This window comes from Xylaria bambusicola, assembly GCF_022495145.1.
Source record: "Xylaria bambusicola strain CBS 139988 unplaced genomic scaffold F5B22scaffold_42, whole genome shotgun sequence".
NCBI classification, from domain to species: Eukaryota; Fungi; Ascomycota; class Sordariomycetes; order Xylariales; family Xylariaceae; genus Xylaria; species Xylaria bambusicola.
This window is the reverse complement of record NW_025953595.1, coordinates 82391-100216: the sequence shown is the minus strand read 5'-3', so window position 1 is coordinate 100216 and position 17826 is coordinate 82391. Positions and strand designations below refer to the sequence as shown.

General features: G+C 48.8%; 5 protein-coding genes across 5 annotated transcripts; 2 read left to right on the top strand and 3 right to left on the bottom strand.

The window, feature by feature from the left end:
* Positions 1-1411: 1411 nt before the first annotated feature.
* F5B22DRAFT_638259 (P-loop containing nucleoside triphosphate hydrolase protein) lies at positions 1412-2617 on the top strand (the record flags this gene model as incomplete). The annotated part of the gene is made up of 5 exons (XM_047977561.1): positions 1412-1500; positions 1605-1655; positions 1756-1891; positions 1970-2259; positions 2365-2617. The coding sequence occupies 5 exons, from the start codon at positions 1412-1414 to the stop codon at positions 2615-2617; spliced, it is 819 nt and encodes a 272-aa protein (XP_047828034.1).
* A 16-nt stretch (positions 2618-2633) lies between these two features.
* On the bottom strand, positions 2634-3928 carry F5B22DRAFT_369964 (uncharacterized protein). Its single transcript, XM_047971156.1, has 2 exons — positions 3712-3928; positions 2634-3533 (listed from the first exon to the last, which is right to left on the bottom strand). Exons 1-2 carry the CDS (start codon positions 3774-3776, stop codon positions 2798-2800), a joined length of 801 nt encoding a protein of 266 aa, XP_047828033.1. The 5' UTR covers positions 3777-3928; the 3' UTR covers positions 2634-2797.
* An 8099-nt stretch (positions 3929-12027) lies between these two features.
* Positions 12028-13654, bottom strand: F5B22DRAFT_618309 (ribosomal protein L35A). Its single transcript, XM_047975686.1, has 7 exons — positions 13291-13654; positions 13220-13229; positions 13018-13113; positions 12902-12954; positions 12812-12831; positions 12722-12749; positions 12028-12662 (listed from the first exon to the last, which is right to left on the bottom strand). The coding sequence occupies exons 1-7, from the start codon at positions 13313-13315 to the stop codon at positions 12565-12567; spliced, it is 330 nt and encodes a 109-aa protein (XP_047828032.1). The 5' UTR covers positions 13316-13654; the 3' UTR covers positions 12028-12564.
* A 20-nt stretch (positions 13655-13674) lies between these two features.
* Positions 13675-15119, top strand: F5B22DRAFT_618307 (peptide methionine sulfoxide reductase MsrA). Its single transcript, XM_047975685.1, has 2 exons — positions 13675-14435; positions 14509-15119. The coding sequence occupies exons 1-2, from the start codon at positions 14057-14059 to the stop codon at positions 14862-14864; spliced, it is 735 nt and encodes a 244-aa protein (XP_047828031.1). The 5' UTR covers positions 13675-14056; the 3' UTR covers positions 14865-15119.
* Positions 15120-15523: 404 nt separating this feature from the next.
* F5B22DRAFT_618305 (bax inhibitor family protein) lies at positions 15524-17035 on the bottom strand. The gene is made up of 2 exons (XM_047975684.1): positions 16373-17035; positions 15524-16313 (listed from the first exon to the last, which is right to left on the bottom strand). The coding sequence occupies exons 1-2, from the start codon at positions 16921-16923 to the stop codon at positions 15827-15829; spliced, it is 1038 nt and encodes a 345-aa protein (XP_047828030.1). The 5' UTR covers positions 16924-17035; the 3' UTR covers positions 15524-15826.
* Between the last annotated feature and the right edge of the window lie 791 nt (positions 17036-17826).

The window sequence follows — 17826 nt, the reverse complement described above, 5'->3', positions numbered from 1 at the left end:
AAGTAGATAGATACACTAAAATGGCGATCAAGTCTCTCTCTGTGGGTTTATCATGCTGTACTGCATGTATCAGTAGGGTGCGGGCTCAAATTTCGTGAAGCGCACATAAATTCGTTTAAATATTGTCCTACTTACAGAACTGTGTGAAGGACAAATAGAGATAGCCTCATCGAACGGACATTCAGTGTGAGGGTGCTATTAGGTAATGCCATGGGCCTCCTGGAAGTAGCTCTCTATGAATGGCATTTGCACAATCCACAAAGCTTCCAAATTATCACGATTAGATGTATAAGTATCTATAACGGCCACTTATAAAGAACTAAGATCTCTTAAGCTTCCGGTGTATTCAAGTCGCCTGTGCCGGTGAGCACAATGTACGACATTATCATAGCAGGGATACCCCGTATCAGAGATATATCTTGGAATTATCGGCCAAATTGGCCTACATACATATCCGAGCCCAGGTATCCGAGAGATCTGTAGCCCAGGACGAAAGAGAAGAACAATCAAATTGAATAGCTATGGCGGCATTTGTACGCCATAATTGGACAGTGTGCGAGCCACTCACTTAATTAGTCTGTACCTTCTTAACCAAGCCGTTACTTAGCGCCGCTGAAGATGTGTGTGTGGGTTGCCGATTGCGTAACGAAGTTAACCGATGACAACATTGCAACGGCATCTAATTACAGAGATGTCTCACACCGTCGTAAGACTCTTTTGCTCGTGAGACGACCCATGGATTTGAGAATGAGCTTAAGCATAAACAGCCATTTACCTCAACAGCAAGAATCTTACCAAACGCATAGTTAGTTAGACAGACCCGGGAGTATCTCGTATTTCATTAATCAATGCTTCGTGTGCGTCAATCACTCACTTACTTGCAGTAGTCAGCCAACCAACCCACTCACCTGTTGAATAGTCCAAGTTAATGCAACTTACTGAAGACTTGCTCCAGCTGAAGCGTTCCAGTCCACAATTCATTGTTCCCACATGCGCCATGGGTGGTTCCCGGCAACTAAGGTAAGTTTAGCTATCTGAGACGCTTAGGTTTAGTGTCTCTCGACTTTCTCACAAACAGGATGGCCCGTGTTTGCTCCAATAGGCGCGCTGCAAGCAGCCAGAATTTGTCATCCGTGTATCATAGCTCGTACGACCGTTGAGAGACAGAGAGAGAGAGAGGGAGAGAATCCCCGAAGCTTGTTTTCTATGCTGGTCAACAGTATGTAGGTTAGTCGAGAGGTTAGCCTAGGTTGTTAGGGAAGTTGCGGCATATATACTAGTATATATATATAGTTCATGAGCTAGCTACTCTCTGACTCGACGCTGTAGATCCTGTCTTGTTCTGTCAAGTCGATGATCTCAATTATTTATTATTGGTAGTGTTGAGAACTGGAAGTGTTCACAAATCAACATGAGCTCGTCGCGATACGTCGATACCGTGCCGGCGCCGGACCCGGAGTTAGTCAAGGAGAAAAGAGTGATCGTCCTTAGTTACAGCCGGTGAGTCGAGCCAAGGCGACTAAACATTGCGAACCACCTTTTTGATATATATATTTTTTCTTTTCGTCTATTCCAATTCGCACTCATCCACTGACAGGTTTTAGCTCCGGCACACTGGGCCTCTGCAATGCGATGCAATTTTTGGGCTACAAGCCGTGAGTTCCCGCATCTTTTAGTGTGAAAAGGGGGCCCGGGTGGGGTGGGAGGATAAAAAGAGACCCAGCAGTTCGGTGTTGCTAAGATCGTCGGCTGGAGCTATAATATGCACCAGGTGGTACAGAATGGATATTCCCACATCAAGATGTTCAGCGAGGCCTTGCAGATAAAGCGGACGGGCCAGGGCAAACCTTATTCTCGGCCCGACTTTGACAAGTGGATGTGGAATTACGACGTGAGAACTTGATTTCTCCCCAATCCCAATCCAATAAGATGGGCGCTCAGTAACACGGCGGAAATGCTCCCCTTCTAGGTCCTCACGATTGTGCCGTGCTACCTCACCGAGGAGATTGTCCAGGCTTACCCGGATGCCAAATTCATCCTGACGGTGAGAGAGCCCGAGAATTGGGCCAAGTCGGTATGGAACACCATCGGCCTGCTCGCTGCTCGGGCGCACAGCTTCCCCGCGAATTTCTATAAGTACTTTGACCTAGCGGACCTGCAATTCAGCAGGTTGGTGGATTTGATTTTCCAGACCATCACCCGAGGGTATGGGCGAACTGAGGCAGGCTATCAGGCGGCGATGAAAGAGTATGAAGAATAGTGAGTGAACCTCTCCCTAGGTCTGACAGGGCAGCGACATTCCGCCTTCTACGCCGGGAACGAGAGACAGATGGCTCGTGGGTGGAGGCTGACGTAAGGTGCCAGTAATGCGCGGGTCAAGGATCTGGTTCCAGCAGACCGATTGCTCATTGCCAAACTGGAAGAAGGACTTGGCTGGGAACAGATATGTCCTTTCCTGGAGGTAGACATTCCTGAAGTCCCTTATCCTCGCATGAACGATACGAAGCAGTTTCAGGCGCAAGTTTCGAAAATATGTGCAAGGGGAAGAAGAAACGCCTTGTCGCTGATGGGGGCGCTAAGCGCTCTCGCCATTGGCGTTTGGTCCGTAAGACGTTGAGATTGCAATTTCACGGGAGCAGAATGATTCGGTTTTAAGAATGCAGACTACATGCAGATGAGGGCTGCATCTCTAGAGTGGCGTTTCTGTATATGATTATAAGCACATGACGACGAGGGCAATACGAAATAAATTGTTCTGATTGTCTAATTATAAGATAATTTATAAAATACCTATCTATCAGTGGAAATTCTTCGAGTACCAGCTCCTCACAAGGTAAATCATGGCAGCGAACGATGATAGTACAAATATCCATGATATGATACCGGCTATAACGTGCTCCCTGACTGTTTTTGAGGCATCGATCTTATTGTTGTTATGAGGGAATGGGACATCGGGTACAGGGACGTTGAGGATCCGACAGAGTGGTTCCCATCCTTCGCTCACATTATACCAGAATAACTTTTCGGGCGGAACAGTGTCGCGGAGATGCTGCTCATGCTTTCGAAGAGTATCCTCCTGTATCCCTTCCGAGTTGTATCGCCATTGCATGATCCCGCTAAATCTAACCATCCAGAGTCCATAGACTTGACTCTTATGTAGCCAGAGTACCAGAAGGGGCAGGTGCCACGTAGACATCATGCTATTTAGATGGCTCATACTCTTCCACCACGAGTTTTCATCCCTCGTTGTTGCAATCACGATGGCATCTGGGTAGACGCGCATAATCTCCGGCGTAAGCGTTGCAGCTGGGCAATCCATGGTAGCTACATAACCATCAAGCACAGAGGATAGTAGCCAATCGAGCTTTTTTTGGTCGGAGAAAGATTGGACCTTGGGAGCCAATGTCATAATCTGCAACCAAGCGCTGATCTGTTCCACTGGCCCACCCAGCGACTGGATACCGGAGTCATGAACCGGGCCCTTCAAAAGGACCGTTAGGGCTTCGTTAAGTGTCTTGGTACCGGTACGCGACCTAACCAGTGTCAGCTTATCTCTAAGAGACTGCATTGGAGGGGGCAGCAGCAATAAGATGCCCCGCTAGTAGAAGTGACATGAACCCAGCATCTGCATCACTGGCGGATGTGCTATCTCTGCCTAGGTAGTCATGTTATAAAAAAATAATGAAAAAAAGCCGGACAAATGTAACTCACATTCCGGCACCAATGACACGAAACTTGGTCCCAGGTGGCCCTGGAAGCGAGGGTTGTTGGCCCATGGTCGCAATGCTGGTTTGGTATCGTGACTGCTCTTGGCGGGCGCTTGCGACCTTCTCTCCCGGTTTTCAATCGTCTATTGACAGCGAACTGTCGCGTCAACCGATGATAATATGGCAACATTGCCTTTATAGCTGTAGCTTCGGCCCATGGCCGAAGTACGTCATTGCGACGAAATTATCAAGGGTTCGGAGATTTCTGTATCTATAATAACGGAGTAATCTTGAGCCTAAAGAGAGTCGAATATAAAATTCTTGGCATTTCTTCCTCCAACTCAGTGTTGAGAGTCGGATTGGGAGGACCCTTTATGCGTTCCGTGACTTACCCTCCTTGCCGCCGGATTTTCGGCAAGGGCAGCAGCGCAAGGAACTTCACTTCTCCCAGTCACGAGTCACAACCTGCCCTGCAATCCTCCAGATACCCCCACGCATTCCTGGACAGATGGGCACAACTGGCCGCATGCCAAGCCGGCTGAACGCCGAAAAGCACAGGTAAGGACACGGGCAGGACACGGGCCTCGTTTGACGGGCTTAAGTAGTGGGATGACAAAAGAGTCATACTCAATAGATACTCATTATATGTGAAACTCGGAATGTGGAGTGCCATTCTACCGGCTGTATAAAGATGATAGGATCGACATTAAACAATCCCGAGGGAATTCTTACCTATCGATGCTATAAGAGGTCATCGTGGTCGTTCAAGTATTGAAAAAGGCATGATCTTCAGCTCTCTGCGCTTAAGCTGAGGTCTGTCTCACCAGCAATCAGTCGTCTCTTGAGTTGTTTCGCTCACCCCGGGAAGAACAACGGTTTCCCACAGCCCTGCTCGTACCCAAGGCGCTGGACAACCGATGCATGGCATTTCTTTTGAGCGCGTGGCGCCTACTATCGCCAAACGGGAGGGCACCATTGCTCACTCTAGCGCAGAGTCAGCCCGACGCTTCACACATCTGACGCTAACAGATCCTCGGGCCCGGCAGCGTCAGTAGAAAGCGCCCAAACCCGAATGCTAGGCCAATTAAAGATGGCTAAGCTCAGCTCATGTTAGCTGGAAGCGCCTCTTTGATTTTAGTGGGAGTCGATGGCAGATTAGGCGACAGAGGCGCTCAGCCGTTGTGGGAGACGAAAGCTGGTACCGACGATGAGGACGACGTCGAAAGCGGACTCAATTTTGCCCATAAACGCGACACTAGGTATCAATGTTAAGACAGATATTGTATGCCTAGTATAGGTACCGTGATGCCTAGTGTCGAGAACTAGGCTCTATCCGCCCATGTGCAAGTATGGTGTAGAATAGGTCCTCATGCATCTTTCTTCTGGCTTGCTTACACGATGGGCCATAGCGGAGCTGCAGCACCGGGGCTTGTGGTGGTAGCGAGCCGGTGAGTTTTCGTCCTATGGGGTGAGCATGAATAAATGCCGCCCTCACGGTCTCCCCCATCTACCCTACTACGGTATGTATGTAAATAGGGCAACCAGAAACGACTTTCCCCTTTTCTCTTCTGTTGATGACTCTTGGCGTGTGTGTTCGGAGAATATTAGCTGCCGGCCGGGGGCGCGGATGCAAAGGGGGGAAAAAATAAGCATCAGTCTTATTCCCAGCGATTCCATCTAATTTCGAGTAAGTGTAAGCGAAGTACACAGTAGGGCGAGTCAGACAAAATATTGGCAGCAAAGCAAAGGTTGATGAAGCATTATATTGACATTGTCGTTCCATCTAGATCCTCAGCTGTCCCCCTTTAAAGGCTGTACATATAGGAGTGGATAGTGTGAGGTGGTCCGGCGATCAGGAGAGCGAGCGGGCGAGTGGTTTTGCCTCGTTCTGATATATAGGAAGGTCTTGTCGATATGTGCTGGGGTTGGGCTTGTCGTGTACAATAGGATGAACGGACAGCTCCGCGATCCTACATTATCAGTGCAATCAAGCGAAGTTGAGCTACCCATCATACTTACGTGTGCATACTTAGTTACCAACACGATCTGATCTGACAGGTGACTCTACGGTAGCCGAGGTGGGAGAGGGTTCGTACACGTACTTACATAGAGTTGTAATCGTAGAGTAATAAGCTTCTGTGCCTTGGCGATAGACAACCAGGCCAGCAATGAGCGTGGCGGCATGAAGAGCGCCGTGGTGGTTGGTGATAAGACAGGTACCTCGCGCAGCTTGTTCACCGACAGTGTTGGTTGTAGCGATGATGGTGATTATAGCCGTGCTGGGTACACCCGTGGGGGACCTTGGTAAGTACCTGGTTGGTCCAAGTAAGTACCTCCTTCGCCCAGCCTACCTCAGAGGTCGTAACAGCTGTGGGACGCTTGCTGGGGGGATTCATGCAGAACTTACTTACAGTAGGCACAGTAGCCTGGCAGGCAGGACATTAATCTGTACGCTACCCCCAGCTTTGCAGTAGGTATCTAGATAGCCTGCCCAGGTACACTAGTAGGAATCCCTTCCGTATCTAGTGTATCTATCTCCTACTAGATTCTCAGGCGGCTGACCAAGATTCAGTTCAGCATTGTCCATAAGCAAGTCTGACTGTTGCTCCCATATCTGTGCCCATATCTGTGCCCAGCCCGCCTACCTGCTAGCGTACCTAGTGGGTTGTTGGCGGTTGTTGGCGCCTAGGTACTTGAGATACTTACCTACAGCGCCTAGGTACCTGAATAGGTACATGAATAGGTACATGAATAGGTACCTGCCTATCTGTAAGTCCTAATTAGGGAAAATAGGCGGGGTCCACGTGGGAAAGTAGACCCGGTCTAGCGTTGCTGGTTGAAATGCTTGAGTGGCGTGACATTTTGATCCCGCTGGCGAGGGACAGGCTTGGGACCCGGCTTGCGACAGGCCAGGGACAGACCAGGGGACCGACCAGGGCCCTTCCACACGAAGCTGTCCCTGATCTGGTCAAGCGGATTCCCAGCAGCCAGTCTGGCAGTAAGCCACACCCATCCCATCCCATCCACACAGCTTGGGGAGATTCCATGACTACTCACACTACCCTCGACTACTACATCGTACACTGATCGTACACCAACTGCATACCTAAGTACTGTCTGTAGAGTACTTAAGTGTCGAGGTGTGTCCCTTGCCGCTACAGAGTTGAGAGCGTGTGGTTAGTGTACACTAACAGCCGATCAGCGCGCGGGTGGATGGAGGATTGCGTACACATTGATAGTGCGTGGATCTCTGTCTGTCAGTATGTGTAAGTATAGCCCATAGTCGACGTGGGATGGGCAATAATTGCGATATCGTTTCCTATGTACTAGTTAGTATTGTGAACACGATGGGCAATACTGGACAATACCGGTACATGCCTCCCACACTAACGAGCCATATTCTTGGTATTGCGGAGGTAGGGAGATGGGCAGTGTAGAGTCGTGGAGCTGGGAACGCAGCGCTGGAACTGACGGACTGACTGTCTGTCTGTCTTGTCTCTCTTTCTGTCTGAATCTCCAGAGTTCCAGAGATGGACACGACATGCGCAGCATCGGGTATATTCTGTTCCAGTCACCTATTCATAGACCACCACCAAGACCACCACCACTACCACTATTCCCCCCCTATCGAAGGCCCCAGGCCAACCCTCGGAATAATTGGCCCAAAGCGGCAGTCGTTCGCTTGCTGGCTCTACGCGTGCTAAAAATGCAGTCGATTGCGGCTTCGGGCAGGTCATTGCATGGTGGGGAGGGTCTCATCCCAAGTTCCAGCCCATCGTCGAACTATTGAATGCTGCATTAGGGCGCACCTGGACTTGCTGGCCTGCATCGGCAGCTTCCACGAGGGATAATCCTGTACATGTAGCGATATGTAGCGACATGTAGGTACTGGCTGTTATTGCTCCGTCCCCTCTTTCCATCGTCGCTTTCGTCGTAGTGTGCTCTGGTGTGCGTTGTAGCATGTACCGAACGGGTGTAGCTCGAGCGCCGTCAAAGGTGCAAAGATCCAAAGGGTCCACGGGTACAATAGTAAGTTGCCCGTATGATAATGCCAGCAAATCCCCCCCTCGACGACTTGATAACCTGCGAGGAGGAACGATCGACATTTGATATCAACCTTGCCATTTCCGTTTTTCATTCACTGCTCACAGCAAAAGTTCTGCCCACCACATCCCATCATCACCATCGTCATAAAATAAAAACACACATACACACCCATCAGCCCATAACGAACTGTGCTCACTTGGGAGGAATTTCCCTTACCACGTAAAAGAGATAACAAACTCCAAACTTGCTCCAAGGCACATCGTCACCGACTTTCTGCTCGCAGTCTAGCCATATATACTCAGGTATGTGCGTGCTGCCAACTTGGTGATGGAATATTCTGGAGCCCAGAACCCCGTCCTCGTGATGGAGGATCTAGGCTCCTTATATGCCCACGAAGACGCATGAGAGCTCTAGATCTAACGCGGGGGAATGACAGACTAGACACACGCATACATTCACACATACACCGTGGCACACACACACACACACACACATAGACATATATACGCCAAAGTCACATCAACTCTTCACAATGGCAGCATCATCAACCTCAGCCTGTGCTGCTTCTAGAAGCCTCGTCAACACGATGCATATGCACACATGTGGGAACTGCGGTACGGAATACACCACCGGTAGTTGTTGGTATTGCCATCCCCAGAACCGGCCCCAGATGGGAAATGAGGCCGCGGCCTAGACGCACGATAGCCCAGTCACGACGATCAAACATGACATCGGGTGGACGATGGTCTCGAACCATCCTTTTTACACCTTATCTGAGCATCGTAGATCCGATGATACCCTACCACGCCTTACACTGTTTCAGCTACATAGTCGACGGGACACCCCGTCGACGAAAAGACACTCGCTACCTAAGAGCCCCCGACTCTATCTACCCGGGGCTTATTTCGACGTCGTGACGAAGAGATGACTGATGAGGGTCGGATGCGCCTCAGTGTGGGGGGCGCGGTTTGTCTGACCCCTCATGAAGGGAAGTAGATAAGCCATTCGCAAAAAGCTGTCGCTCAGAAAGATGAACTACGACCAACAGTGCAGGTCACAGCACAACGCCCTCGCCCCATATCTACCTACCTACCTACACATCCCAAGAACTACCGAAATGGTCGGGTTCATGACGACTTTATGATTGTTGTTTCCAGGGGCACAGCACTACCAGCGTTTTCTATCATGTTTTCATGCCATGGGCGGAGTTTTTGGAAAATACCACTGTCTTTCGTGTAATAATAGCCTCCACCAACCTAACCTCCCTTTCGCTTCATAATGGGGAAGCAATTCCTGAATGTTCTTCATGGTTTCTTTTTTTTTTTCTGGGTTGGGATTCATCTTGGACGGGGGCCATATTTGTTTTTTTTTTTTTTGGCGGCAATCACTAGCATGGAATGGGAAAAGGGGCCCACGGTATTTTGATCATTCGTGTCTCTAACTGAAGACAACAGAGGGCGATGAAAACTACCCAGCGCCCATCAATAGAGACAGACAACCACCAATACAAACACTTACATTATTATTATTATTATTACTTTTTTCATTTCTCCTATGACGTGCTTCCAGACTTCGGATCAAAGTTGCTTCTGCCGTAGCTACCCTGAGCTACCCCTAGCTCCCCCCAGCTATCCACGTAGCTATCTAGCCACCCCAGGTAGAATCTCGCGTCGAAATCGGCTCACCTCGATCTGAATTCGAATATGGGTAAATACCCTATACCCCGGTTTTTCCCACACCCTCCCTACCCAGATCTCGCTAGCTAGTCGACACCTTCCCGCGCGCAAGGAGAAAACGGGCGAATAGACTAGCCTGGGCTCTACTCTAAAACGGAGTGTGACGCATGCAAGCAAGCAAGTGGCTATGCATGGATTGTTACAGTCCAACCAAGAATATCCAGTGGCCAGTCGTCTCTTCTCCCGGGGAATTTATGATTCGAGGGGGGCCAAGGCGCGCACTATGCAAGACGACTTCTAGGCCATCTCCGCAGGGCGGTGTTTTAAATTGCCCTCTCTACAACTTACCTACCTACCTATCTGCTGTGGTACATTACAATACATGCTATCATGCTGCACGGAACTGGGGTGGTGGAAGCAGTGCAATGTAGCTATTCTTGGTTACAATGGAATCTGGCCGGTTGGGTTTCACACACACACCCTTTGCATTGGTGGTCCCCTTCCCCTTCAACCCCTTGCCTGCATCCCATCTGTGCTTTTCTAGAACGTTAGATCGCCCATCGCTGCTGCGTACTGATTCTGATTACCACCTCCCGTGCGTCGTCGTGTGACCCCTAGAACCAGAGCTCTGGACCCAGCGATTTCATTTGGAGACGGGGTTATCCAGGACTATATATTGGATCCTTATCCTCCGCTTCTAGACGTTCATATCGAGAATTCCCTCGTATCTCCTGTTTATTCTATTTCCGTCCCCTTCTGGACCATCTATTATATCGAGCCCATATTGTATTATACATGGCAATAATGCTCGTGGATAATCGAATAAATCGCATCTATTCATAGAAATCACGTCGTCGTTCCCGCTTTTCCCACTTGTCTCGCTGCGTAGGAGCCACATATGTATGTAATGACAAGCCGTGAACACCATATATTGAGCCTTGGAAGTGTAGCACTTGACACAATTCCCTTTCTGTAGTTTCTAAGTTAAGTATCACGGAGTAGGCAGCCGCATTTCCCATTGCGGAAGTGTACGGCGTCCAGCCAGTCGACGCCACTTGTGACGGTGAGATGCCCATTCCCGATTCAAAGTTCGAAAACAAAAAAAAAACCCACAAAGCAAAATATCGGATCAAGTATCAGCCTCATCACAGTACCAAAAGAACGTAGTATTGCAGACGATCGTGCGTCTGGGTGCAACGGTGGCATCTATTTCCACATGTTCACATTCGTCACGATGGGTGTTCGAGAACAAAGCAATTCGGTGTGAGACGAGACTAACCCATATATATGTGTTTCTATTCTTGTCCTATGGATATATTGAAATGTGTTCGCTACCATGTCTTCGTCAAAGACAACCTTTGGCGTCACGCGACTCAATTAGCATCGAAGGCGTTGGTAATTTGTCTTAGAGGAAATGAGTGAGACCCGCGAACTACACTGGATACCAACCATGGTTTGCTTTTCCCACTACGTCATTAGATATCGTGAAACGCCACGAGTACTCACTTCCCCAGAACCGGATGCTATCTAGGATGTTTCAGAGCACATCGTCATACTGTCTTTTCTCAGCCCTTCGCTGGGGATAGTATTCAGTCACTGTTCCCTGAAGAGGCAATATGCTCCCAAGACAGCATGGCTATTAGCGTACAGCAAGTAGATTGTTAATGTGAAATTTTGAGGTAGAAAGCATTAAGTCTTAGACATGTTGTTGACGAGCCAAGACAAGCGGCAGAGACGTTGTAAACTTGGGATGAAGCTACTGCTTGTGTCTCACTCATAAGCCCCAAATGCATCGATGGAGGATACTCAGTTAACTAGCTATCTGATCATAGTAACATGACCAACTCTTTGACTCAATCTGAGTCTGGGGTAAGTGTCATCACCAGCTTCAGATATCGTATCGCTAGCCCGCTTCTAAGCCGTACAACACGTTCACAAGAGTCCACAGCACATCGTAAACAACCCCTTTCTAGTGACCACCTATGCCCTCCCCTCATCTCTCCACGCCATACCTCAGTATTCACTACTACAGCCATGTTAATAAGACACTTTCCAGACACATAGACGAACCCACGAGTGCAAACACAGTTTAATTACATCGGCGTGGGATCCGAAAGCTATCCGGAATCCGGGATACCACATACATCTCACATCGTACGCCGACCCTTCGGATGGTCTTCTCGTATAGTTTCTGAATAAGGCTCAGATGTACCGGTACACCTGAGCACAGGGAAGGCCAATGGGGAACCTATTTATGTCCACTAGGTAGTCCTTGAAAATGACTATTTCCTGCTCCCAGAGGGGAACAGATACAATATTCAAGACTACCATAACGGAATATATTTATTGATTCACAGAAGAGTAAGAGTCAACATGAAACTACCGGAATGCATATCTAATATCCACTGTCCCAAATAATGAATCCGGTATACTGCGCTGAATAAGATGAAGTGGCCATTGCGGCGTAGTGGTCTCCTAACGAGAGCCATCAGTGATGTTGCTGTGGCTTTACCTACGTGTAGCATCACATGACTACTGACTTGCGTTACGAATGGTGCTTATCTACTTAGTCAAGAGGTATACGTAGTTCGCATACAGGTTGCTCGCCTTCAAGGCAGTACGACGATTGAATATTAGCAAAAGAGTATAAACAAAATCATACTGATAAATTCAGATATTGAAGAGATATGACTATTCCACTGCGATATCTCGATGAGAATGATAGCGGAAGTAAATCTTGCCCCTCCCGATTCCAACATTGGCATTCATTCATTTCTTCGTTTTGCTCTATACTAGAACAGTGTAGGTAATCTATTTGCTTCTGGATACGAGCGTATTTCTTTTATCTCATAAATAGGAACGGATAGTTTTTATCAGAGATCTGTTCCTAGCATTCACACGGACTTTCCGTATCACATGTGGTGCATGAACCGCCATATCCCAGCAATCCAACAGGCTGGTTTCTTTTGTGTGCTGAAGCCGTAGGGGCTCAACTTGCCCATCAGGGCAATTGCTGTTCATCGTCCTTGGTTGGGCCCATTCTCCAATTGGTCTTCCCTTTGCCTCGGCGTCCCAGCTTGTTACTAGGAAGCCACTTCTTTTTTTTTTTTTTAAAATACCAGCATTTTCACGGCTTAGATCGAAGAGGGGTATAGTAGAACCCGCAGGCTGGCGCCCATGGACTTTGTGGGAAGGGGAGTAGAGAAGCGAGCCTGCACAGTGCCGGAGTTGCCTAGAGCCAGATAATCAGTGACATTGCATGGTTGGACTTGGATTCTGTTGAGGTCATACCGTGGGCTCGGACAACCTTGCCCCAGATCTGTGTACAAAGACCAGTTAGTATTGATGTAAAGAGGTGGGAATTGACCCAACATTGCCTACCACGCGGGTTTGAGTGCCTCCTGTAAGTGAGCAGTTAGTACGGTTGTAAGTCTGGTTCATATGAAAGCACATTGTAATGATGAAACATACTGATCTCTTTAGGAGCCTTGTGGATGAAGGCAACCTTCTTGCCGAGGTAGAACCTTAAAGGTATAGTCAGTCACTAGGGTGACCAATGTAGATAATAGGTATTATGCAGCACACACCTGGCAGCCTCAGGGTCATCCACGCCCTCAATCTTGACAAGGCTTCTGTTCGGATGCGTAGTGTGCTTGTTGCGCCTATAACCCAAGTGGCGGGCTCTTCATGGTAGACACCTGTCAGTCATATATCGCGTGACTATATTTGATTCGAGTTACGATATCGGATGTAGGGAAAATGCGACTCGCTTGGGCAGGGTGGACGAACTTGACGTATACTTTGAAGAGGAATATGGTTAGTATCTTGATTGAACATGAGGATGGTACTCGTGCACTCACATCTGTGACCAGCTTCTGTCGGCATCTTGACGGGTATTGACACTCAATGGCGGGTATCTATGTAGTTGTGGTAGTAACGGACGAATGACGCTGAAGTATGGTATGGCGCAACTAAGCTCAAGTTGTGTCGCGAAAGTTCAATGTGGGGTCGGCGAAGATGTGCGTCGTTCCCTCAAGTGGGATGCGATAAGATAAGATCAATGGGCAACTTGTAGCTCTGGCGAGCCTCTGGGCAGCCACCTATTGTGCTCCCTACACGCTGCTGTATTAGGTAAGTACCTAGCTCGGTCTAGTGCACTTACCTACACTAGGCGGTAAGTCAGTCCTATGGTAGCTACCTACCTGCTAGGGTCCTTCACTTACTGTAGGTACGCTGCCGAGGTTGCTGAAGAAGGTCCCTGGGAATGCCCGATGTACCCCACAAGCCAACTCCCGGCGGTAGTATACAACGTCTGCTCTAATCCCCGGCCTGGGCATTTGGAATCAGCGCCTGCCATTTGAGTAGGAACTGCCCGTTTCACACTGACGTGATCGAGCGTTTTGGCGGGGCACGACAGCTTTCGCGGGGCCGACACACCGTCAAATCGGGTGCTCTACGATTTGTCATTTGTCATGGCTTCGTTGAAACTGTCAGCCATCCCGATAGGTGGTGGCGCAAAAGTCGACGACATCACTTGTGCCTCCTTTTCCCTAATTCTCTCACACTTTCCCCTAATTCATTGATTATCTTAAACATCGCGCAAGTCTAGTCTTCGGGCTGTATTCTATGCCAACATCGAGTTCCGCATCGAAGTCCACGAGCAATAGTAAAAGTAACAACGGCATCTCCTTCAACTCGGCCTTTGTCGCTCTCGTCTTTGCATTCCTTCTGATGGCATTTACTATGCCCTCGTTCATCCAGCGCCTGTTCCGCCCAATGTCGACCTCAATGGGTGTTACAGCCAGTGGCGGCGGTTCGCCTCGCGCTGCCGTCCCTGAAGGTGCCGAGAAGGCCACGCTAGGCGCAGGCTGTTTCTGGGGTGTCGAGCACCTGTATCGCAAGCACTTTGGCGGCGACAAGGGTATATACGATACCCGCGTGGGATACACCGGTGGCGACACGACCAACCCCAGCTACAAGCAGGTGTGCGGAGGGAAGACAGGGCGTACGTATCAAGCATTTCCAACCGGCACTACAAAATCTCTAATTGGCGCATCAAACCTAACCAACCACCACAGACAACGAGGCCCTTCTGATCTACTACGACCCGGCAAAGGTCACATACCGCCAGCTCCTCGAATTCTTCTACCGCATGCACGACCCCACGACAGCGAACAGACAGGGCCCGGACATGGGAACCAACTACCGCAGTGGGATCTACTTCCACAACGAAGAGCAGGAGCAGGTCGCCAAGGAGGTCACGAAGCAGGCCAACGAGCAGTGGTACAAGGGCAAGATCGTGACGGAGATCGTCCCCGCCGGCCCCTGGTGGGACGCCGAGGACTACCACCAGCTATATCTCAACAAGAATCCCTGGGGCTACGAGTGCCCTAGCCATTTCCTGCGTCCCTTTGAGCCGCTGGAGCAGAAGTGAGGGGTGTCTTAGCGGTTGTCTGATACGCGTAAATCTGGATTGAAAGAGAAGAATCGTTCCACAGATATCACTGGACGTTTTGCGACGGCAGTAATCGAGGTATATGTAGTGTGTTTCTGTCTTGGATTTGTCTAGGCGCCGTTATCCTAATGGCTTGGACGTAATGGCTAGTTCAATTGGTAACGGTAGAATATACTAACATACGAGTATTCCGACTCTGGATCTCGAATGAATATAAATGATCTATATAAACTGCATCATGTTCCGCAATCACATCCATCTCTAACGATTATTCTTAATCGTGTTGTCGATTTGAGTTCCACTCATGTGTTGGGCTATGCATGATGTGAATAGTAGCTGAATAGAAGCGCGGCCATATATGCTGCTTGCTTTCTAAGTCATAGGTCCATCTATATTAACGACAATGCTACACGAGATAGTAGATATAGAAGTAATATAGGATATAAGTATATATAGGCACAGTCTGATCAGAGTTTCAAATAACCCTCAATACCGCGCGGGTCGATAAGAGTAGGAGTTATGTTGAGGAAGTATCCCATTTAGAAGAAGCCCTATCTATGTATACTTAGCATTCTAACAAAACTATGAGTCTAGTTGTCTGGTCACTTTAAGATGCATCGTTAGATTTCATATGTTAACTTGTGATAGCGTTACTTCAGACATTTGTTTGAAATTTACTATTGTTTTTTATTGTCTTTTTTTTATTATTGTTTTCTTCCCAGTAACTGATGGATTTACAGACTAGTACAAAAGACCGATTTCGGTGTCGCTGTTAAGATATTTTTACATAGGTTTTTTTTTACCGAAGAGAGGGGTTATGTTGCCTATGAAATCCAGGAGCAGTGTTAAAACCCTTAATTAAGCCCCAATTTGTCGTTCACAGCATACTAATTGATCCTTCCTTCCATTATTTCCCTTATTCTTCCTGCTCCACGAAGCGATTACTTTCGGCGGCCCTGCTGGAGCATCAAGATCTGGACCATACGGATGAAGATGTTCAGGAAGTCGAGTTCAAGAGAGATACTCTCGTTGATGGGGTCCTTCTTAATGATTCCCTGCTCAGCCAGGCGGCTGTGGTAGAGAATCTTTTGGACATCGTACAGCGTGAAGCCGCCGAAGACGGCAAGACCACCGTACAGCCAGATGTTCTCAGTGAAAGCGAGAGTGCGCACAGCGGTGGCAGGGAGGACCAGAGGAGCGAATCCAGAGACAGCAACCAAAGCGGCACCAGCTAACAAGGGACCTCCAATGTACATGTACTTCTCCTGCTTAGCGGTGGCGCCAACGAAGGAGATGGAACCCATCATAGCGATAGTGTAAAGACCGGCACGTGCGATGAGTGCGGGAGGAGCAAAGGCGAGTAGTGGTGCGATGAAGGCGGCTTGGGTGGCGTTGAAAGCGGTCCAAAGAGCATACTTGGGGATGTAGCTATAGTAGAAAACGTCAGTAATCTAATGTAGGTCGCTAAAGAATGGAAGTAGGCTTACTTGTCAGGGTCGATGGATCGTGTTCCGATCATGGTACCCATGCTGAGAGCTAAGCCACCAATGGCAATAGCCCAAGGGCTTGTGACCATCATTCGGTAAACGAATCCAGTTTGAACCATTTGTCTCGCAGTTAGACCGATGATACCAATACCCAGACCAGTGTGCAAAAAGGTCTGGTTGAGGTAGGATCTCTCAAAGGGGGGCATGCCGCCATCTTCTCGGGTCTCACGGTTGAAGATGAGGTTGATGGCGACGACGGTACCACCGAAGATAGCGCCACCCGTCAAGAGTCTCCGGACAAGCGTGCCCTGGTCGGCAGCAGGGGCAGACTGCTGCTGGTATGCTCTCGACTGCGTGAATGCATTCTTGGGTGTGATGCGCAGCGTCGATGAAGCGACGGTGGCGCGGGATGTGAAGAAGGTCGAGGGCTTGGTGGCGGGTCGGTGGAAAGCTCGGAGAGGAGCTGAAGTGCGAAGAGAGGATTTGGCGACATCTGGTAATCTGGACACCAGACGCGCTGGTCCCTGACGAACCGCTAATGTAAACGACATTCCTGCGTGCGATGTTCTCAATCCACAAGTACGTGTATTGATGGTTGTGGCAGAGGAGAATTGAATATTTCTAGGTTGGGTTGGAAGATGCGAAGTTGGAGAAGCTAATCGCCGTCGCTGGTCAATGACGATAGGTAGAGAGATGTGGCGGGCGGTGGCTGATGTAATCTATGAGGTGGCTCGTGCGCCAGCTACCGAGGAAGTCACTGGAATAATGGACGGGGTTCTGTCAAGTCTTAACTCCGAGGAACACCGTTCGGCAACCGCCCCTAACAGACTACCTAGGTACCTACCTAAGGTTCAAGGCGCGCCGAGGTACTAGACTAACATTTGAAGGTACTTACAGGCTGTAGTGTACCTTACATGCCTCCATTAAGTAACTTGATCATGGAATTTCAATATTTGGCTGAATACGTATATACCTCAGGTGAAATAGGCATTTGGTATAATCTCTGGCTGTGTTTGATTGCAACTATCTACCCAGTTATCAGTGGATACCCGTAGTCTGCCGTAGCATTCTCTCGACGAAGCACTTCCGGGATCAACTAACCTAGGTCTTGTCAGATAATTCGGGCATAGGTATGAGGTCGAATCAAATCTAACCTAGGTAGTTGACACTTCCGGTATTGTTACTAATCACTATTTATCAACTACACATTTTGCTTTAACGATTTACATATTGAAACTGGGACTAGGGCGCGCAGTAGAAAGGAGTTAGCTGAGTAACTTGGTGGACAAGAACAACCCGAGCAGACTATTGCAAGCCCGAATGAAGGCCTCAGATGTCAGGCCTGGAGTAGACCTGATCTCACGAGCATTACTACAAATTACCTAACTTCCGCCCACATTCAAGTTGTTACAGTGCATACCTTTGCCATGCTTCTTTTCGTATGCACTTTGTGG